The 24,131-nt window shown below is 42.0% G+C and overlaps 1 protein-coding gene across 4 annotated transcripts in view; it reads right to left on the reverse strand.

The window, feature by feature from the left end:
- LOC139155791 (cilia- and flagella-associated protein 47-like) overlaps nucleotides 1-24,131 on the reverse strand; it is a 513,090-nt gene that overhangs the window by 307,660 nt on the left and 181,299 nt on the right. For all 4 annotated transcript variants that reach the window (XM_070731069.1, XM_070731068.1, XM_070731067.1 and 1 more), the window contains 2 exons: nucleotides 11,721-11,828; nucleotides 6,381-6,492 (listed from right to left, as the gene is read on the reverse strand). In XM_070731069.1, coding sequence (XP_070587170.1) covers nucleotides 6,381-6,492; nucleotides 11,721-11,828 — 220 coding nt within the window. The remainder of the gene's footprint in view (nucleotides 1-6,380; nucleotides 6,493-11,720; nucleotides 11,829-24,131) is intronic.

A 24,131-nucleotide genomic window follows, 5' to 3' on the forward strand; every position in this document is an offset into this window, starting at 1 on the left:
GTGTCACCAAGAGATTGGCACCTATTTCCACCTATGGTGGCAATGCATAAAAGCCCAGAAGTTCTGGAATATAATTGAACTCTGGATCGATGAAATATTAAATTTGAAAATTGAAAAAAAAACTGAATGTTTCCTTCTAGGTATTCTTAAACAAAATCTGTCTAAAACCCAAATACATCTAATCGTCCATCTAGTTACAGCAGCCAGATTAACTTTTGCACAGTGGTGGAAAAACGAGGATATACCTCCGAAAGACGCAATAATCAAAAAAATCAAATACTGTGCAGAGATGACAAAATTAACTATACTAGTTAGGAATGAAACAATGTCCTCATTTAATAATTGTTGGGATCCTTTCTACAATTGGTTAGAGAAAAAAAGAGACCACCACGCTGCATAATTGAAATGATGGTTACAAACTCGACCAGATACAAATCCGATATATAATTTTCTCATATTTTTTACTATAGTGATAAGAGACTTTAGATATATATGAATAGAATATTCACTACTAAATCTTATAATCTCTGTTTAGACTAATTCAACGCTAGCATTTAAATACTCAGTCAGCTAACCTGATACTAGGGAATGAGCTAATAAATTAGGAACTGGTTCCCGTTTTCAATACAGCTTCCCCGGATATTCGCCTATCCTTTTACTTTCTTTACTTTCTCTATTTCCTTTGTTCTCTTTACTCTCTCCCCTCTTTTTCTATTCCCATCTTTTCTACCCCTCCTTTTTTTCTCTATAAATTTCTATGTTCACAATTTGTTATACCATGCTAAGACTTAATTGTTTTCTGTTTTGACTTTTATGTTTTGTATATTTGTAAATAAAAAATTTAAAAAATATATATATAAAAATAATAAATAAATAAATAAAAATATTAACCAAAAATTGTAAATACGATCAAAAACAAAGAATAACAGCCCTGACATGGTTACAGATAGAACCAAAAATAAAATTTTGGGGGTTATGTCTTACAACATAATATACATCTTTAAAAGAGTTTTACACTAACTTGCTGAATAAAACTAAAGAAGATTTAGGAAAATGGACTAAATTTATCAATAAGGGGAAGAATTAATACAATAAAGTCCAATATACTGCCTAGATGCTATATCTCTTTCAGACGGTGCCAGTTAAATTAGAAAAGCAATTTTTCACCAATTTAAATTGTATAATATGTAAATTCATATGGAACAACAAAAAAACTAGAATTAGACTTAAAGCTTTACAAGACTCTAGAACAAGGGGAGGATTTGATCTTGCTAATCTAGAACTATCTTACCAAGCAGTCAACCTACTATGTGTTGTGTTGGGCTTTAGGCCAGTTCCGGTGGCTGCTGATTTTGACACAGAGGAGTGGAGGCCGTCTGTTCACAGAAGACCAGTCTGGCTGTAGGACGAATCAGACAATGAACCAGAAGCAGAGACAGGGAGAGACAAGGAGCAGGAAGGGACCGGAGAGACAGAGAGGGGAATGGATTCAGTCAGAAGGGGAAGAGTTAATGAGTAATTCTATTCTGAATGCTCGGGTCTGGGGAATGCTGGGAAGGCAAAAGCAGCTGCACAAATGGAGAAACAAATTATAGGGCACATGTGATAAGACTTAATGACGCTGCTGCAATCTTGAAAAAAGGGGACGGTTGGAGAGATCTGTGTGGGGATTATCGCTCAGCTTTGGAGAGAGATATTGATGCATCATGGTTTCGTTTTGGCTTTTGGATCTCTGTGAACTTTCTGACACAAGCAGCGAGTAACTGGCTGACGTAAGCCTGAAAGTACTGTGCTGACTTGAGTGAGTAACTCTGACCTTCTGGACTAATAACTTAGTATTGCTCTTGCATTCAGGGAGGTGTACAGCCTTCTGTATATAAAAAAAACCTTTTTGCTTTATTTTTACAAGCTTGTGTGTTTGATTACTTATTTTGTTTCTGCACGTCTCAAGGCCAGGCAGAACACTAGTTTAGTTTAAAATGTCAAAGATGAGTTTTTAAACTCTTTTGGAAGGCAAGGAGGGTGGGGGCAGTGCAAATCTCCAGGGGGAGCTGATTCCAGAGGGCTGGGGCCCCCACAGAGAAGGCTCTTCCCCTAGGCCCTGCAAGCTGACATTGTTTGGTCGATGGGACTGTAAGGAGACCAACTCCATGGGACCTCATCGGATGCTGGGATTCATGTGGCAGAAGGTGGTCTCTGAGATAATCTGGTCCTATGCCATGTAGGACATAGGACCATGGATAAGAGAATGGATTAAATTAGGAAATGAGAGGATTTTAACAACAGAAGGTCATAATATACTAGAGGGGTGGTATGTGCATTAATGGGAGAATGGAATGACCAAAACATACTAAATTTCAGTCACACATGATAAGGAAAATACCATTAGATATATGGGGAAAGATAAAGAAAAAACACTATATAGAAATACCAAGATGATTATCGACCATAGAAGCTCAAGTATACCCCAATGTAATTGATAAAATTAGAATAATAACATATGAAGAACTATTGGATGCAAAAGGCTCATTGAAGAATAGAGAAGAATTGGAAAAGGAAGGAAAAGGATTAGATTGGTTACTGTACTACCAAATACGAAGCAGATATAAGAGGGATTTAATAGAATTTGGAATATGTAAGAAAATAAATACAATAGACAAAATTTTAATAGGTCCAGGAAAAAAAATTATTACTAGAATGTGTAATTATTTATTAGATTTTGAGAATATAGAAGAATCTGTGAAAGAAAACATGATAGCATGGATGACCAACTTTGGTTACAACATACAACTAGAAGAGTGGGAGCAACTCTGGAAATTAAACTTCAAACTGACAATATCCATACCCTATAAAGAAAATCTTTATAAGATGTTCTACTGGTGGCACTATGCCCCGGCAAGACTTGCAAAAATTTGTAATAATTTAAATAGTGAATGTTGAAAATGTAAAACACCACATGGCGGACGTGCCCAGAAGCAATAAAATTTTGGACCTTAATTAGAAATTGGTTGAAAGAAATTCTAAATTATGAACTAGAATTAAAACTGGAAATATACCTACTAGGTATTATTAGTGTGCATCATAAAAAGGCAAATTTATATCTTATAATTCATATACTTACAGCAGCAAAACTGAGCTTTGCACAAAATTGGAAAAAAGAAAATATACCAACAGAACAAACGGTAATCAGAAAGATATTAGAATGTGCAAAAATGAGTAAAACGACAATGGAATTGCAAAATAAACAGGGAAATTACTATTATACCGTATGGGGAAAATTATACATTTAGATGGAGAAAAAAACAGAAATGAAAAAATCAATCAAAATAAAAGAGGACAATGCAGAAAAGGCAATGTAAAAACAACATTAATTCAAAAGGCACAAGTTTCCGTAAACTGCTTATATGTATTGTATGATGTGTCTATGTTTTGTATGTGTTCGTTTGTTTTTTGTTTCAAAAAATTCAATAAAAAAAAGAAAGAAAACTATTTCATATTGTTGTGAAGGCGACAGAATGAACCTATTTACGAAGTCACCAGGATATAGACTCAATTCATACTGTATATTCCTTGTGACATAAAGGAATGCTAAACATTAAAACTTCTATAATTTACTAGTCTAATTTTTTTTCTTTAAAATAATTGTAGTGATTTTGAAATTATATTGCATTGTTTTTCTTTGCTGTATTAAGGGAATACCCTATGAGACTAGACTTTCGATCCTGGGCCTAGAAAGTTTAGAACTAAGATGCCTTAAACAAGATCTAAATATTGCCCACAAGATCATATGCTGCAACGTCCTGCCTGTCGGCGACTACTTCAGTTTCAACCACAACAACACAAGAGCACACAACAGATTTAAACTTAATATTAACTGCTCCAAACTTCACTGTAAAAAATATGACTTCAGTAACTGAGTTGTCGAAGCATGGAACTCATTACCGGACTCCATAGTGTCATCCCCAACCCCCCAACACTTTACCCTTAGATTATCTACGGTTGACCTATCCAGATTCCTAAGAGGTCAGTAAGGGGCGAGTACAAGTGCACTAGAGTGCCTTCCGTCCCCTGTCCTATTGCTCTCCTATATCTCCTATACCTTTCTTCTATTCCTATATTTCTTCTTCTATTCTTTCATTGATATGTTCTATTACTATATCTTCTTTTCTATTCTTTCTTAGATATATTTTACTATGAGTATATCCTCTATAACCTTCATCATGTATTTTATTATGTATACAGTGATCCCTCGAGTTTCGCGATCTCAATCTTCGCGAAACGCTATATCGCGATTTTAAAAAAAAATTAATTTAAAAAAAAACCACTTCCGGGTTTGGCTTCGGGAGTCAGCTGGGAAGCGGCGTGGCTGTTTTAAAGGTCGCAGCCGGCCTGGGGGGCTTCCCAGCACCCCCCCGAACCCCCAACCTGGGTCTTCCCGGCCGCCCACGCAAAGGGGAAACCCCGACTCCTCGCTGATGCCCGCCGCTCGCCCCGCCCGCCAGCAAGGGGGGGAAGACCCAGGGAAGGTTCCTTCGGCCGCCCAGCAGCTGATCTGCTCGGTAGCGCAGCAGCAGCGAGGAGCCGAATCGGGGTTTCCCCTTTGCATGGGCGGCGGGGAATGCAAACTCCACCATCTACGCATGCGCGGCCATAGAAAAAAGGCCGCGCATGCGCAGATGGTGTTTTTACTTCCGCAACCCTACATCGCAAAAAATCGATTATCGCAAGGGGTCTTGGAACGGAACCCTCGCGATAATAGAGGGATCACTGTATATAGATATATACCCACTAAAACCCTCATTGTGTATTGGACAAAATAAATAAATAAAATAAATAAATATCATTCTTAGGCTTTGTCTTAACTGTTCCCTATAAACCCATTAAAATTTTGGCCTGAAATTCCACTTGTTTTCTTCAAAATACAGGGTTTATACAGACATTTTTTCTTGTAAACAATAAAACTGCTTTGGTCACACTGATGGATGGTCCCTGGTGGGCCTGGGATAGGGGTTATTCCTCTATCATGGTGCTTCTTGACCTCTCAGCAGCTTTCGATACTATTAACCATGGTATCCTTCTGCAACGGCTGGAGGGGTTGGGAGTGAGAGACACTGTTTTATGGTGATTTTCCTCCTATCTCTCTGGTCGCTCGCAGTCAGTGTAAGGGGGGTGGGGAAGAGATCCATCCCACAGTCCCTGTTTTGTGGAGTGCCACAAGATCAGTTCTCTCCCCCCTACTATTTAACATTTACATAAAGCCATTGGGTGAGATCATCCAATGGCAGTTATACATCTCCACCCCATGTCAATTCAGTGAAGCAGTTGATATGATGTGATGTGCGAGTGCCTGAAAGCTGTTAGGGTCTGGATGGGAGCCAACAGGCTCAAGCTCAACCAAAACAAGACCGAGTGGCTTTGGGGATTCCCTCCAAAGGACTGTTCCTTCTGTCCATCCATTGTTCTGGGGGACAGAGGTTCTGACCCCATCAGATAGGGTTCGTAACTTGGGTGTCCTCCTGGATCCACAGCTGAACCTTGAACACAATCTTTCGGTTGTGGCCAGGGAGACCTTTGCCCAGGGTCACCCGGTGAACCTATTTGGACCAGGAGGCCTTTCACACAGTCACTCAGACTTTCATCACCTCCCGTCTTGATTATTGCAATGCGATCTATATGGGGCTACCCTTGAAGAGTGTTCAGAGATTATAGATAGTCTAGAATGTAGCCATGCGAGCTGTTATTGGTGTACCTCGGTAAGCCCATATAACACCAACACTCCGCATGCTGCACTGGCTACCGATTAGTCTCCAGTCACAATTCAAGGTGTTGGTTATCACCTATAAAACCCTATATGGCTTAGGGCCTGACTATTTACAGGACCGTCTCCTGCCACATACCTCCCAAAGGCCTATTAGATCATACAGAATTGGCCTTTTCTGGGTCCCGTCGACTAAACAATGTAGGTTGGTGGGACCACGGGGGAGGGCTCTATGGACACCCCCACCGATGTTCGCATTGCTCCCACTCTACTGGCCTTTCGAAAAACTGTTAAGACTTGGCTTTGCCTGGGGGCCAAGAACGTAACATCTGAGGTGCCTGAATTCTGTTGGACTGGTATGTATGTTTGTTAGATTAAATTTAGGGTTTTATAATGGGTCATTTTTATTAGGGTTATAATGGGATTTTAAATCTACTCTTGATATTTGACTTCTTTTTACTATTGTATTACTCTATTGTTTTTATTTTTGTAAGACACCCTGAGTTACAGGGTGGAATAAATTAAATTAAAACAGAATATGTGAGCAATATTTACATTCTTAAAGGAAAGTGTCTCATATAAAACATTTTCATAAATACAAATGTTTATCAGTAAAACCTACTTGGGCTTTGGGGTCAATCTCCATTGAAAAATGGCCTGGATTGCTGTTCACATATTCCAACTCCAGAATTTCATATGTAGAATTAACCAGAGGGATATGCTGTCTGACCCATCTGTAACAAAGCACCACAAAAATTCCAGTTATTTAATCATTATAAATTACTTGGCTGGCTGACCCATCTGTAACAAAGCCCCACAAAAAATCCAGTTATTTAATCATTATAAATTACTTGGCTAATTTCAATGTTACTGCTAGTTACTTTATTTAAATAACACTTTCTTTTCTTTGAAAAGTTATTCAAGCAAATATCTTCAGCACTATTTATTATGTTTTTATCAATACTAATACCGATTCTCCTATTTCTGTGGCAAATATTTCACATATTTTGTCATTATGAATTGACAGAAATTCTGACCAAAGAAAAGATGCATTCTTTCAATTCTCTTCAAGGTAGAGTCATGACCATATTTAAAAATCAGTAATAGAATTAACACAGCAATCATGATATATTAAAAAAATCAAAAGCACACAATAACAGTTTTCAGAAACAAAACTTAACAGCTTTAGAATTAAATTAATTATATGTTTAAGATATTATATAGGTCTAAATTACAAAAGGTTTTGAAAAAACATATTTTGCACCCAGAAAGAGGTAATATGCACACCTACAGTTCATAACATTAATAATAATTAAGGGGAAAATTAATAATTATCAAAATGTCCCCTGTCCTATTGCTCTCCTATATCTCCTATACCTTTCTTCTATTGCTATATTTCTTCTTCTATTCTTTCATTGATAAGTTCTATTACTATATCTTCTTTTCTATTCTTTCTTAGATATATTTTACTATGAGTATATCCTCTATAACCTTCATCATGTATTTTATTATGTATATATAGATATATACCCACTAAAACCCTCATTGTGTATTGGACAAAATAAATAAATAAAATAAATAAATATCATTCTTAGGCTTTGTCTTAACTGTTCCCTATAAACCCATTAAAATTTTGGCCTGAAATTCCACTTGTTTTCTTCAAAATACAGGGTTTATACAGACATTTTTTCTTGTAAACAATAAAACTGCTTTGGTCACACTGATGGATGGTCTCTGGTGGGCCTGGGATAGGGGTTATTCCTCTATCATGGTGCTTCTTGACCTCTCAGCGGCTTTCGATACTATTAACCATGGTATCCTTCTGCAATGGCTGGAGGGGTTGGGAGTGAGAGACACTGTTTTATGGTGATTTTCCTCCTATCTCTCTGGTCGCTCGCAGTCAGTGTAAGGGGAGTGGGGAAGAGTTCCATCCCACAGTCCCTGTTTTGTAAGTGATAATAACTGCATTTCCTTCCAATATAAATAATAAAGAGCAGCTTGCAATTCATTAACTCCTCCAAATAGCATTTTTATATTATTTTGCTATATGTCTTGATTATCTTGTAAGTCTGATCACAAAAAATAAGATGATTGTGTTTATTCTAGATTACATTATAATTAGAGTTGGAAGTGACCTTTTAGGTCATCTAGTCCAACCCCCACTGAAGCAGGAATCCCTACACCATTTTGGACAAATGACAGTCCAATCTCCCGTTGAAAGTCTCAAGTGTTGGAGCTTTCACAACCTCCAAAAGCAAGCTGTTCTTCTGATTGATTGTTCTCACTGTCAGAAAGATCCTCCTTATTTGAACGTTGAATCTCCCCTTGCTCAGTTTCCATCTATTATTCCTTGTCTGCCTTCTGGTGCTTTGGAAAATAACCTGACTCCTGTCTCTCTGTGGTAGCTTCTCAAATATTGGAACACTGTTATCATGCCACCCCTGGTCTTTTTCTTTGCCAGACTGGCCATGCTCAGTTTCTGCAACCGCTCTTTGTATGTTTTAGTTTCCAGTTCCCTTATTATCCTGGTTGCTCTCTTCTGCACTTTCTTTAGAGTTTCAATATCTTTTTTGTAGTATGGTGATCAAAACTGGATGCAATACAGTATTCTAGTTGTGGTCTCACTAGTGCTTTATAGAGTAGTATTACTACTTTCCTAGTCCTGGTGTGTATCCCTCTGTTAATGCAATTTAGGATTGCATTGACTTTTTTGGCTGCCGCTACACATTGCTAGCTCATATTTAGTTGGTTGTCCACCAAGATTCCAAGATTGCTCTTGCAGTCACTGCTATTGAGTGTGCTTTCAAACAGTTTATATTATTATCTTTGCTTTTTCTTACCTAGGTGTAGGATTTTACTTTTCTCTGCATTGAATTTCATTTTTTTTAATTGGGCCCAATGTTCAAGTCTGTCAATATCAATCTGGATCCTGAGCCTGTCCTCTGGGGTATTAGCTACTCCTACCAGCTTCGTATCATCTGCAAATTTGGTTACTTCCCCTTCTAGTTCCTTGTCTAGGTCACTTATGAAGATATTAAAGAATCCTGGGCCTAGGACAGAACCGTGTGGTATCCCACTGCTTACTTCTCTCCATGTGGACTTATACTCATTGAAAATTACTCATTGGGTATGGTTAGTCAATCAGTTATTAATCTATCTGTTTCTGTAGCTGTCTATCCCACTTTTTTCTAGCTTACGGAGAAGTAGGTTGTGATCTACTTTGTCAGATACTTTGCTGAAATCCAAGTATATTATGTCCACTGTATTTTGCTAGTCTGTTAATTTGATCACAGTATTGAAGAATGATTGGTTTGGCATGATTTGTTCTTAACAAATCTGTGTTGGCTGCCGGTTATTGTTCTGTTCCCAGGCTTTCAGAGTGAAGCAAATGGCTAAAACCCACTATTTTCAGCTTTAAATCACACTCTTTATTTGGAAAAACAGCACTGCAAACAGAAAGCAGTTTTTAAAATGTTTCAGGGAGGATTTTTTTCTCTCTGGCGAAAAAAACAGATTAGCTTCCAGGACAGGCACCAACTTCGGCACAATTGTACTCCAGAGATAAGACAAGGAAAGAAGCATAGAGAATAAAAGTCATCTCACCAGTTTCTAACAGTCAAGCAGTGTTTGGCAAAGAGATTTTAGCAAGGCAGAAATCAGGCTTTTTAGGGGAACATTTTTCAAACACCCCAACTCTAACACAAAATGAAGCAACGTTGAAACCCCATCCAGAATTTCCCAAAATCTTTTGCTTTTGTACTTGCTGGGAGTGTCATAAAATCCCCTAGAGGTAAAGCTTCAAACTTATTTCCTTTTACCATACAAGTGTTGTTTTTTGCTTTGTAATCTCCTGAATCGAGCATCTAAGATTGGCTCATCCACTCTAATGTCTCCTTCATCCTTCGATTGGGACCAATCCGCCATTGATATACTGTGTATCTGCCCCCTCTGGTGGTTCCTCGGGTTCATCCAGGTCTATTTCTCCCTCACTCTCACTTTCTGCATCAGGTGGCAACCCCCCCCCCCCGGCCCAGGGTATCCACAGGGGCCTGGCTCATCCTCCTCAGAAATCTGACATTACCAGAGGTGGACAAAGAGCGCTCACAACAGTTATTACTTTGTTTAGTTCTAAGTGGTGGCAGATTTGTTTTTTAATTATTTTTTCCAGTATTTTCCAAGGTACTGATGTTAAGCTGATTGGTCTATAGTTACCTGGGTCTGGTTTTTTACTTTTGTAGGTCTGGTTTTTTACCTTTTTTAAAAACCTTTTTTTACGTCAGCTCATTTTCAATTTTCAGGTAGTTCCCCTGTGTTTCAGGATTTTTGGAAGATGTGGTGCAGTGATTCTGAAATGATAACTGCAAGTTCCTTTAGTACTCTGGGTGTAGTCCATCTCCTCCTCGTGATTTGTATTCATTAAGTTCAAACAGGTGATGCCTTACTGTATTTTGCTTATGTTGAATTTTGTTTTGAATCTGTTTGGGGCGTTCACAACCTCTGCTGGCAGGCTGTTCCACTGGTTGATCGCTCTCACTGTCAGAAAGTTCTTCCTTATTTCCAGGTTGAATCTCTCCTCGGTCAGTTTCCATCAGTTGCTCCTGGTCTGGCTTTCTAGTGCCCTGGAAAATAGTGTGACCCGCTCCCTGTGGCAACCCATCAAATATCTGTATACTGCTATCATGTCCCCTTCCGCCCTCCTTTTTGCTAAACTATCCATGCCCAGGTCCAGTAACCTCTCTTCCTATGTCTCGGTTTCCAGTCTCTTTATCATTCTGGTTGTTCTCTTCTGTACTTTCTCTGGAGTTTCAATGTCCCTTTTGTCGTGGGGTGACCAAAATTGAATGCAGTACTCTAACCCATATGGGTTTTTTGATGAATTTGTATATTTTTATATGTATGTTCCAATCGTGTGTTTAATCCCACCAAATTTCTGTTATTCCAACTATGTCATGTCTACATTTGTGCATTAATATTTCCAGTTCACCCTGTTTATTTCCCAGGTTTTGTAAATTTTAGTCAAATGAATGCCAGGTTTTTCCCAATTATGTTAACTATCAATTCCTTTTCGGTGTGTTTAGTCTAACTAATAGGGGGTGATATGATAGTAGTCTTCCAATATGTGAGGGGTTTTCAAAAGAAGAGGGGTCAGTATTCTCCAAAACACCTGAGGGCAGGATAAGAAGTAATAAATAGAAGCTTATTAAAGAGAGACCCAAGCTCTTTATTTAAGGAGAATTTTCCTGCCAGTGCAAACAATTAATAAATGGAATAGCTTGTCCCCAGGGGATATGCCATTACTGTACATTTTCAAGATGAGATTGAACAGTCATTTGTTCAAAATGGAATAGGACACAGGTGTCAAACTCAAGGCCTGGGGGCTGGATCCAGCCCACAGGGTACTTAGATCTGCCAATGGTGCTTCTACCAGTGAAAATGGGCTCCTGAGCTCTATTTTATGAGGGTTGCAGGAGGCCATGGCAGCCAAAAACAGAGCTCTGGAGCCTGTTTTTGCTGGCAGAGTTCTCAGGCTGCCACAGGCTCCCCGACAGGAGTGATGTCGATCTGGCCATGCCCACCCTGGCCACACTCACTCTAGCTCGCCAAGATCAAATATAACTCCGATGTGGTTCTCAATTAAATTGAGTTTGACACCCCAGTATAGGGTCTCTTTCTTGAATAGGAAGTTGAACTAAAATACCTCCAAGATCACCTCTGTTATTCTGTATTCTGTAGGTTTTAGGAAAATTTTTATAGTAGGCAATGAACTATTATGCTGAAACTTCATTTTTGTCTGCAGTAAAAAAAAAATTAATGTATCTGTAGTCTCTTGCTGAGTCTGCCAAGAACTGAACTAATGGTAAGTTGTCTCAATATCAAAGATCAATTTAATCAAAGAAAATAATATTTTGTTGTACTGCTATATAATTAAACCACAATTCAAATTAAATGTAGGATTGCTTACTTTCCAAGTTCACATTCTACTTCAGGCAATCTTATTGGATGAGGTATCTGTCCATTCAGCTTCAATGAATACCAATGCTCTCCTAATTTCTCTGATGTAAATATAACACTAAAATGAGAGTTATAAATCTCTTGGTAAAATATCTTGTTATATATAAGACAGCAACAAAGTGAAATGGAGTTAATAAAGGGGGTCAACAAAATGAATTTTTCTATTATATCTCAATTAATTTCTTAGATCTAATCACAGCTCATGTCATCAACAACACCATAACGAGTATCATAATGATTATCATCATCACCTTCTCTTCCTCCTCCATCATTAACTAACACAAAATAAATTTATTTATTTATTAGATTTCTATGCCACCCCTCTCCGAAGACTCAGAGCGGCTCACAGCAGGACAAAATACAATGATTTTAAAAAAGCAGAACAGTTTAAAAACCCTTGATTAAAAACATTTATTTATTTATTTATTTATTTTATTTATTTATTATTTGGATTTGTATGCCGCCCCTCTCCGAAGACTCGGGGCGGCTCACAACAAGTGAAAACAAATCATAAATAATCCAATTAATTAAAATATTTAAAGATTTAAAAAAACCCATATACTAACAGACACACACACAAGCATACCATGTATAAATTAAACGTGCCCTGGGGGAGATGTTTAATTTCCCCATGCCTGACGGCAAAGGTGGGTTTTGAGGAGTTTACGGAAGGCAGGAAGAGTAGGGGCAGTTCTGATCTCCAGGGGGAGTTGGTTCCAGAGAGCCGGTGCCGCCACAGAGAAGGCTCTTCCCCTGGGGCCCGCCAACCAACATTGTTTAGTTGACGGGACCCGGAGGAGGCCCACTCTGTGGGACCTAATCGGTCGCTGGGATTCGTGCGGCAGAAGGCGGTCTCAGAGATATTCATGCAACCCAAACAAACCATACATAACAAGGAGTGGCCAGGGGGAATCAATTTCCCCATGCCTCATGGCAGAGGTGGGTTTTTAGGAGTTTGCGAAATGCAAGGAAGGTGGGGGCAATCCTGATCTCTGAGGTGAGTTGATTCCAGAGGGTCAGGGCTGCCACAGAGAAGGCTCTTCCACCAGATGGCATTGTTTTGCCGATGGGACCCGGAGAAGGCCAACTCTGTGGGACCTAATCAGTTGCTGGGATTCGTGCGGCAGAAGGCAGTCCCGAAAGTATTCTGGTCCGATGCCATGAAGGGCTTTATAGGTCATAACCAATACTTTGAATTGTGAGCGGAAACTGATCGGCAACCAATGCAGACTGCGGAGTGTTGATGTGACATGGGCATATCTGGAAAAGCCAATCATTGCTCTCGCAGCTGCATTCTGCATGATCTGGAGTTTCTGAACACTCTTCAAAGGTAGCCCCATGTAGAGAGCATTACAGTAGTCGAACCTTGAGGTGATAAGGGCATGAGTGACTGTGAGCAGTGACTCCCAGTCCAGGTAGGGACGCAACTGGTGCACCAGGCGAACCTGAGCAAACGCCCCCCTCGCCACAGCCGAAAGATGGTTCTCTAATGTTAGCTGTGGATCAAAGAGGACGCCCAAGTTGTGGACCCTCTCCGAGGGGGTCAGTTATTAACCCCCCAGGATAATGGATGGACAGATGGAATTGTCCTTAGGAGGCAAAACCCACAGCCACTCCATCTTGTCAGGGTTGAGTTTGAGCCTGTTGACACCCATCCAGACCCCAACAGCCTCCAGGCACTGACACATCACTTCCACCGCTTCACTGACTGGAGATGGCTGGAGATGTACAACTGGGTATCATCAGCATACAGATGATACCTCACCCCATGCCCTTGGATGATATCATACAGCAGTTTCATGTAGATATTAAATAGCAGGGGGGAGAAGACCGATCCTTGTGGAACCCCACAAGGGGGAGACCTAGAGGTTGACCTCTGACCCTCCACTAACACCGACTGCAACCGATCGGAGAGGTAGGAGGAGAACCACTGAAGAACAGTGCCTCCCACTCCCAACCCCTCCAGCCGGCACAGAAGGATACCATGGTCGATGGTATCAAAAGCCACTGAGAGGTCAAGAAGCAGCAGGACATAGGACAAGCCCCTGTCCGAGGCCCGCCAGAGATTATCCATCAGTACGACCAAAGTGGCTTCTGTGCTGTAGCCGGGCCTGAATACTGACTGTTGAGGACCTAGATAATCGGCTTCTTCCAAGGACTGCTGGAGCTGGAGCGACACCATCTTCTCGACAACCTTCCCCTGGGTCCAGGGAAGTCTTCTTGAGAAGGGGGTGCACATGTGCCTCCTTGTAGGGAGCCAGAAAGGACCCCCCTCAAAGAAGTGTTGACAATCTCCTGGACCCAGCTCCGTGTCACCTCTCTGCTGGCCGAAACCAGCCAACAGGGACAAGGATCCAGTAAACAGGTGGCGAAACTCACAACTCCAATGGCCTTGTCCACTTCATCAGATGTCACCAGGTCAAACTCTTCTCAGGCAGATGGACAAGGATGGGCCCCAGTCACCTTGACTGACTCATTGTCAGCCGACTCTGCTACCCAATTGGAGTCAAGGTCCATCCGGATCTGAGCGATTTTATCAATGAAAAATGTGTTAAAATCCTCGGCACTACTCTGTAAGGGCTCCCCAGCCCCCCCATCATTATGAAGGGAGTGGGTCAATGTAAACAGAGCAGCTGGGCGAGATTCCGCTGATGCAATCAAGGCGGCATAATATGTGCATCTTGCCGCCTTGAGCGCCACTTTGTAAGTCTTAATATGAGCTCTTACAAGTATTTGATCAGATTTGGATTTACTTTTCCTCCATCATTTCTCCAGACGTCTCTTCTGGCATTTCAACTCCCAGAGTTCCTTGGTAAACCAAGGAGCCTTCGGGGTCTAGTGCCACAGAGAGGTCGCAACAGCGCAATTTGGTCAAGAGCCTCTGTCGCAGCCCTATTCTAGGCTACAGCAAGAGACTCCACCAAGCTGTGGATGAGTGTATTTGGTATAACCCCAAGTCCCCTCTGAAAGCCCTCTGGGTTCATTAGGCATCTGGGGTGGAACCACCTAGTCGGTTCCACCTCCCTGCGGGGAAGGATTGGAGCCAAGAAGTCAAGAAGCAGCAGAAAATGATCTGAACATGACAAAGGCATGACATCTAAGCCCCTTAGTCTCAGACCATTACTCAGCTGCTCCGAGAAGAATACCATGTCGGGTGCATGTCCCCCCTCGTGAGTTGGACCCTGAACTACTTGAGTCAGGTCCATGGCTGTCATGGTGGCCATGAACTCCTGTGCTAACCTAGAGGAACCGCCAAGTGATGGCAGATTGAAGTCCCCCAGGACAATGAGTCCGGGGAACTCCACCGCCAGCCCGGCCACCTCCTCGAGCAGCACAGGCAGGGTTGTTGACATTCAGCTAGGAGGCAGGTACGCGAGCAACAAGCCCATCTGAACCCCTAAGTCCAACTTCACAAGGAGGGACTCACAACTCGTAATCTCGGGAGCAACAACTCTACGTAGGCAAAGATTCTCCTTGGCTATAATAGCCACATCTCCCCTCCTTCCCTGGGGTCAAGGCTGAAACCCGGCTGGGCAAATTTCCGAGAGAGGAACTCCTCCCTCTGGGCCCAGCCAGGTTTCAGTCACACATGCCAGGTCGGCCTCCTCATCCAGGATCAAGTCTCAGATGAGGAGAGCTTTATTTACCACTGACCTAGCATTGAGCAGCAACAGCTTGAGCCCAGGGCCCTGATTGCACTCATCACCAAGTACCCCAGGTTGAGCTCATGGGACCGGAACAAGGGATCGCTTTTAAGCAGCAATCTCTTCTTTCCCCAGAATGACTAGCCCCATACCCCCCGACATATCTGCCTCTCCCCAGCAACACCAAAATAGATAAGTGCCCCCTTCCCAGAGATAGGTGCCCCCTTCCCTCCTGCCTCTCCATCGCCAGGTAGGCCAAATTTACCATTCATAATATTCCCATTCGTCTCATACTTACCATCCCACCCACCCCAATCATTCATACTATTCCCATTCATCTCATACATACAATCCCACCCGCCCATTCATTCCATCCATATCACACCATCCACCCCAATTATCCATCAATTAACCCCCCCCAATAAATTAGCTAAAAATGTAAATAATTTATAATTAAAAGCCCATCATTGATTAATAATAATTAATATCTGTTACTATAATTAACCCCTAAAAACTGTACATATTAATTATTTAAAACATAACATAAAAGTATATAGAATATAAGTGATAGTTCAAATCATGAGATATATATACCCATGCAGTATATCTATAGGTTGGACTAGTAAAATTAAAATAAATGAAAAGATACAGATAAGGAATTTTAGCTAAAAAGAATATTAGGAGTAAAAAAAACTATAAAGACAAATAAAACTAAAAAGGTTAGACTACAGAAAACAAACTAATCCACAAAGAACATACAGATTATCTTACATTTCTTCTTACAATATTATAGAATTAAATAAATTTAAAAAAACAAAACTATTTTTATTTTTCAAACCACCAAAAATACTCCAAAATTTCAATAAATTCTGCTCCTTTTCTTATTTCCTATTATTTATCTAAAATCATAACTTATTTTAGTTGACTGAAATACTTTTAAATTCACAGAAAATATGAAACAAAAGTCATTCATCACCAGAATTGCTTGTCGGCCAACTTACTGGCCGGCTGGAATTTGCGCCAGGGCTGGGAGAATACAGCTGCTGGTGCAACTGCCCTCTTGAACATCAGGATCTCGTGAGAATATCCGAGATCCAGGTGAAGGCCTTGCATGTCAGCATAGGCCTCCCACACAGCCAGAGAGGGCCGGGCGAGCTCTATAAATAGGGCTACGGCACAGAACAGCTTCCTTTTCGTCCAAGCTGCCAAGCTGTGAACATGTTGCGTGTTGGCCAACGAGGGAGCCACATGTTGCGTGTTGGCCAACGAGGGAGCCACGTGGCATGGCCTAATTACAGGCTGTGCAGCGGTTTATTTATTTATTACTTAGATTTGTATGCCGCCCCTCTCCGAAGACTCGGGGCGGTTTGTCTGGAGTGAAGAGCAGGCTGCATTTGGCCTTCACTTTTCCTTATTAATTTTGCTATACAGTGATCCCCCGGGTATCGCGATCCCGATAATTGCAAACGGGCTAAATCGCGATTTTTCAACCCGGAAGTCAAAACACCATCTGTGCATGCGCACCCTTTTTTTATGGCCACGCATGCGTAGATGGCGCCGGGCAGATCAGCTGCTGGGCGGCTTCCCTGGGTCTTCCCCCTCTTGCAGGCGGGAGGGCGAGCGGCGGGCATCAGCGAGGAGTTTCCCCACCGCCCATGCAAACTCCTCGCTGCCGCTCGCCCGCCCTTCGCCCGCCCATGCCGTTCGCTCGCGCCGCTTCCCAGCTGAGTCCTGAAGCGAATTGGCTTCAGGACTCAGCTGGGAAGCGGCGCGGAGCGAGCGGTGCGAGCGAGCGGCGCGAGCGAATGGCTTGTCCGCCGCCTGCCTGCCCGCACGCCTGCCTCTCGCCTGCCCTTCGTCCGCCCACGCCGTTCGCTCACGCCGCTTCCCAGCTGAGTCCTGAAGCGAATTGGCTTCAGGACTCAGCTGGGAAGCGGCGCGAGCGAACGGCGAGGGCGGGCGAAGGGCGGGGCGAGCGGCAGCGAGGAGTTTGCGTGGGCGGTGGGGAAACCCCAATCTTCGGCTCCTCGCTGCTGCGGCGGAAGTAAAAACACCATCTGCGCATGCGCAGATGGTGTTTTTACTTCCGCAGCGCTACTTCGCGAAAAACCGATCATTGCGAGGGGTCCTGGAACGGAACCCTCGCAATGATCGGGGGATCACTGTAGTTTTCTAAGGGGTTTTCAGGCCTCATTTAGGCCTCCTTTAGGCCCAGGCTCCCTCCTCCAGGGATACTGCCCTCAATCCCCGCCTTTTAATTGACCCCCCCACTCCCTAGGTCAATTCCATTGCCCCATCTGGGAGTATTTTGACCAGGCCTGCATTTAGGCCTGTGGGGGCGGGGGACCTTACTTTTGGGCCTTGCTCAAGGTGTTTTGGCCTAAAGGGTGGGACTGATTGGGTACAACTTAGAGGGTGGTTCTCCTGGGTTATTCTATTTGGGTTTTTGGGTAATTCCACTTGTATACATTAAGGATGGCCCCCAGAAAGTAGAAGGCTGCCCCAGCAGCCCCTGAGATGGCCTCCTGCCCCAGGAGAGCAGTGAAGCCTTCAGCCAGGGCTAGACAGGCTGAGGAATCGGCCCAGGATCAATCCATGAGGGCCGAGGGGAAGCATGATTTAATGGTCCCTGCTTGTTCTTTATCTAGGATACTTGAATGCCTGGATGAGTTGGATGCCTGCTGGCTCTTTGTTTATGGGCAAAGGCCAGGGGGGCAACCTTCCTGTCCTTCGGCCTCACTGGGGAGGCCTCCCAGCGAACCAGTGCCTCAACCAGGACCCAGCGCTACACCTGTTACCAGTTCAGTGGCCAGTGCAGCTGGCGCACCACAAGGACCCCCTGGGAATCATCCTACTTCAGCAGGTGAGCAGGTTGTATCACCTAACACTACACAACTTCTAGCACACCTACTCAGATGGCTCAGATGGAGGTTTCCATGAGCATGGGTCTCCCCTTACAGGGATCTGGGCCTGCAACTACTTGCAATCAAGTATGGGTGACTACTGCCCCCCACGGCCGCAGCGAATATAAGTTCGTGCCCAGTGCCACAGTCCCTGCCACTAATGTTGGGGTTGGGAATCTGCCAGGGATTCCTAGCTTGGCAGACCCTTTAGGGGCCCTGAGGCTAAAAGCTATCCCCTGGGGGCTGCCTTCCACCCCTTTGGGGCTTCACTTACACCCTTCAGTAAAATAAAAGATCTGGAAAGGTGAATATGTTGACATATTCTCCCTCTTGAATAGGGAGGTCCCAAAGAAGGAAAGAGAAGGATGCGTGGGCTGAGCGGTCAAAGAAGGTCAAAGTACATTGATGCTTTACCTCATGGCTTTATGCCTTTTTGACCCACATGTCAGTGGTTATTGAGAGGGAGCCTGCCAGGGCCCCCTCCATGCTGAAATACATTGATTTGATTGCCTGGGCCCATTACCAGTACAAGGGCACTTCTTGGCTCCAGTACAATGAATCTTTCAAGATGAGGATTGCTTTCGAAAGGACACGTGCCGCTACAGCAGCAGTTCCCCACCCGGGGACGGGCCCTGGAACCCGGTTTCCTCCTCCTTGCCATGAGTTCAGTGTGAGGAGGACGTGTTTTCACACAGCGTGTAAGTTTTGACACACATGCAGGAGTTGTGGTGGCATGCATGCTACCCACTCTTGCTCCCGTGCTAAGGGAACTAAAAATGGTAATGATACCTCCACTCAGATGAAGCGTCAGTCTTCGCCATAGGGAAAAGTGCCCCAGGCCAGTTAAGCTGGATGTACTGGAGGCTTTGTTGCAGGGCTATTGCCCATTTGGGAGCACTGCCCCGCTTCTACAGGGATTCAGAAAAGGTTTTCATATACCCTACCGAGGACCCAGGAAGGCTTAAATCAGTTGTTGGGCATGAAGACATAGTAAAGCGGAAGATCGATAAGGAGGTTTTGGAGGGCAGGGTGCTGGGCCCACCCTTCCCCACCCTCCGGATCTCTCCTGTGGGTTTGGTCCCTAAGAAGGCCAGTGGTGAATTTCATTTGATTCACCACCTGTCCTTCCCCAGGGGCGAATGGTCAATGATTTTATCCCCAAGCAATTTTGTTCGGTCCAGTACGTGTCTCTTGATGCCGCCGTGTCCATGGTAAGGTCATGAGGCACGGGAGCTCTCATGGCTAAATGCGACATAAAGTCTGCATTTAGATTGCTGCCCATCCACCCGGATGATTTTGAACTCCTGGGTTTCCAATTCGAGGGATGTTTTTATGTTGACCAGACACTGCCTATGAGCTGTTCCATGTCTTGTGCTCTCTTCGAGAGTTTCAGCACTTTGCTCGAATGGGCCCTCAGGAGATGAACCAGGTCCAAATCAGTTATTCACTACCTAGATGACTTCCTGATGGTGGGGCCCACCCAATTGGGCCAGTGCTTTGTGCTGATGTTGGCCTTTGGAGTCCTTTGTGCTCATTTGGGGGTCCCTTTGGCCCCTGAAAAGACTGAAGGCCCCGCCACTAGGATCACCTTTCTGGGTATTGAGCTGGATTTCACAGAGCAGTCTTGCAGACTGCCCAAGGACAAATTAAATAAACTTAGGAATAGGATTCGGGGGGGGGGTCTTCGGCCACCCCAAAGTTACACTCCGACAACAAACCCTACTACCAACATCTCTACCTGGTGAAAGATGCCATGGAACGTGAACAAAAACGTCAGAACACCATCCTTTTTGGCCTAGAGGAAAATGGGGAAACTGATTTAACAAATATACGTAATATCATCCACAACCAGCATCCTCAAACAATTGCCCCTGATGACATCTTAGAGGTCACTAGAAATGGCCCTGCACTGAGGTACAGTGATGGATCAATGGCTCCCCGATTTTGCAGAATAGTCTGCAAATGTGAAACTACTAAACAACAGTTCATCAAGACCATGAACTCTATCGCCAGAAATAACGCCAAATACAACAAACTCAGATCCAGACCAGATCTAACTCTACTTCAATGCATCCGCTCTCGTGAACTACGGACCGAACTTAAGAGACATCGTGATCATGGCGAAACTAACCTATACATAGACTACCACTCTGAATGCATCAGAACCAAAACCCACAAGCCTCCCTTCATCTCCCAACCCACTGTCCCTCCTCAACCATCCTACACTTCTCCACCTACCATCCCTTATCAACAAGTCTATGGAGAGGTGCGGCATACAAATCCAATTAATAATAATAATAATAATAATAATAATAATAATAATAATAATGGACATCCCCAGCACTTCCAGCAATGAATAGGAAAGCGCGCCCCTTACTACCTCAATTAAATCCAATTTCAATTCAACTCAATCCAATTTCATTCCTGAACATAAATTCAATCTCAAATGTAAACTAATCAATGCAAGAAGTATAATCAACAAGTTGTCTGAATTCCTCCTCCTACTTGACACCAACATATTTCACATAATCTTTGTTTGTGAAACATGGCTGAATACATCCTATCCTGACTCCATCATCACACCAAGTAACTACCTTGTTTTCCGGTCAGACCATGAATCCCGCAGAGGAGGTGGTGTAGCTATATTCTATAAAAGTTCACCCAATCTAAAAAACATCCAAGTTGCACATGATCTTATCCTTCCTGAAACCTTAATATGCGATCTTTCCCTCAATACTACACTCCTCTTCCTACTTTGCTACAGAGCTCCAAATTACGACATTAATCATGTAACAAAATTAACTTCCCTACTAACGTGGGCAACCTCCTGCCCCTATCCCATTATCTTCCTTGGTGACCTCAACCTACCGCACATCAACTGGACCCTAAACGAATGCTCCACAGAACCTATACATACTGCCCTTTATAACGCCATCACCAGCCTGGGACTTGAACAATTAGTATCAAACAATACCAGACTCAACAACTGTCTTGATCTCATATTCTGTAATAGCAAAAGTGCTATCTATGGAATGCATACAAAAGAACTCTTCTCCAACAGCGATCATAGTATGATTAACTTCAACCTCAATCTACACCATCTTAACACTCACCTGAATAACATGACACCTAAGTACAATTTTAGTAAAGCCAACTATGAACTGATGGATGCTAATCTCTCAATTCTTAACTGGCAATCTTTGTTCTCTAACTGCATCACCACTGATGATCTCTACAACATGTTCTTACTCCAAATTAAAAGACTTATCGGACTACATGTACCACTCACTTCATCCAGAGGTAAACAAAAAAATAACTTACCTGTCTCGATAAAGAAATTACAAACCAAAAAAAGATTTCCCTGGCATAAAAGCAAAAAAGGCCAAGTAACCAACTTCAAAAGCCACTACAAAAGCATATAACAACAAATAAAAGCAGAATGTCTCAACTATCACAGCAAACAAGAGGAAAACCTCCTTTGCACCAAATCTAACCGAGCCTTCTACAACTTCGTGAACAACAAACTCAATGACTCTAGATCTATTCCACCTCGCGTAGGACCCAACAACAAAGAATACCACGATGATCCATCCAAAGCTAACCTCTTCAACTCTTTCTTTGGCTCTGTCTTTGTTAACAGTAATGGCTCATTCCCCATCTTTGCAAATCGCACCTCAAACTCTCTCAACAACCTAACCCAAATCGACTTCACTATAGACTGTGTTGAAAAAGCAATCCATGACCTCAAACCTTCTCTATCAGTTGGACCAGACGGTCTTTGTGCATACTTCCTAAAAAAGCTTATCTCCTTAATTGACAAAAAATACAAAATAACTTCGACAGAAGATGCAAGAGACTTTTACGATCAAGTCATCAAAAAGGTAGATGAGGAATGTATTAGGGAGCAAGAATCAAAAGGTAAATCTAGCCTGGATGAAATCAGCTCTGAAGACACTCTCGCAGATAAGGAAACTGGACTTAAATTAACGGAAGAATATGGCAGAGACGGCCCAACAACAAGATCTCAAGCGGAGGCGAGAAAGGAGAAAAGAAGAGAACCAGCAAACTAACTTACATCACAAAAAACCCTTACCGAATAATGAAATAAGACTATTCTCTATCAATATCAACGGCCTCAACTCTCCTAGTAAAAGGAAAAAAACATTCTACAAAATTGAACAACAAAAAGCAGATATAATCTGTCTCCAAGAAACGCATGTAAAAAAACAAGACCAATTAATCTTAAACCATCCCAAGCTTGGAGAAATCTTCTCATCCCTTGCTGAAGTCAAGAAAAGAGGAGTAGCACTATGCATTAAACCTAAACTTAACCCTAAACTAATTTACACAGACGACAACGGACAGATATTAATAGTACAAATTACATCAGGAACAAAAAAAATACATATAATCGCAATCTATGCTCCCACAATAAATCAATCCACTTTTTATGCAAAGCTACATCAAAAAATCACGGAATTAAACTTAACAAATATAATAATAACAGGCGACTTCAATGCAATATTAGACAGGAAAAAGGATCATAAAAGCACTAAGCAAATGAAAAAGAGAAAACAACTACCGACAACTTTTGAACAACTTACAACTGAATTAGCACTAAAAGACATATGGCGTCACTTTAATCCAAACAATAGACAATATACTTTTTTCTCTTTTCCTCACAAGTCATGGTCCCGCATAGATATGGCCTGGGCTGATTTAGAATTTATCAATGAAGTAACAGACATACAAATACTTCCAAACTCCTGGGCAGATCATAACCCCATATTGTTGAAATGGAGAGATTCAACTAATAACCATTCAAGACAATGGACTATGAACCAAACAATATTTAAAGAAGAAAACTTTCAAAAAATGTTAAAACAACAATTGGGTGAGTTTCTCCAAATTAACAATGATGGTAACACTTCCACACAAAACCTATGGGACACAATGAAAGCCTATGTGCGAGGAACCTATATTGCATACCAAAATAAAAAGAAAAAACAGAAACAAAACAGCCTATCCACACTAAAAATAAAACTTCAGAACCTTGAAAAAACCCTACAAATGAAACCAGACAACGCCAAAATTTTAGGAGAATTGAATATTACAAAACATTACATAAACCTGCAAACTCAAGAAGAACTCTCACATAAACTAAGGATTGCCAAACAAAAGCACTTTGAATTTGCAAACAAACCTGGGCGATGGTTAGCCTCAAAACTCGCTCACCAAAAAGCAGATAAAATTATAGAGGCATTATATGATCATACAGATGCTTTAAAAACAACACTCAGCGATAAAAAACAAATAATTAAATCTTTCTTTGAGGAATTATATAAAAAAGATGACGTAAATGAACAATTAATAAATAATCTATTCAAGAACTTAGAAAATACAGAAAAAATAAATAAGGAAGATCAGGATATGCTAAATGACAAAATAACATCAATGGAACTAACTAGTGCAATTACAAAACAAAAAAATAATAAAACCCCGGGCACAGACGGTATACCTGCCGAATTCTATAAACAATTTCAAGAAATTCTGGAGCCTATAATGTTACCCCTTGTTAATGAAATTCTTGAGGGTTCAAAACTTCCTTCCTCCTGGAACGAGGCCTACATAACTTTAATTCCTAAAGATACACAAAATAGAGCTCACATTCAAAATTATCGTCCAATATCCCTGCTTAACTCAGATTATAAAATCTTTGCATCCATCATAGCCGAAAGATTTAAACGAATATTAACTGTTAGAATACATACAGACAAAAATGGCTTCCTTCCGGCAAGAAACATAACAACAAAC

The sequence above is a fragment of the Erythrolamprus reginae genome, unplaced genomic scaffold (genome assembly GCF_031021105.1).
Source record: "Erythrolamprus reginae isolate rEryReg1 unplaced genomic scaffold, rEryReg1.hap1 H_6, whole genome shotgun sequence".
Taxonomy (NCBI): domain Eukaryota; kingdom Metazoa; phylum Chordata; class Lepidosauria; order Squamata; family Dipsadidae; genus Erythrolamprus; species Erythrolamprus reginae.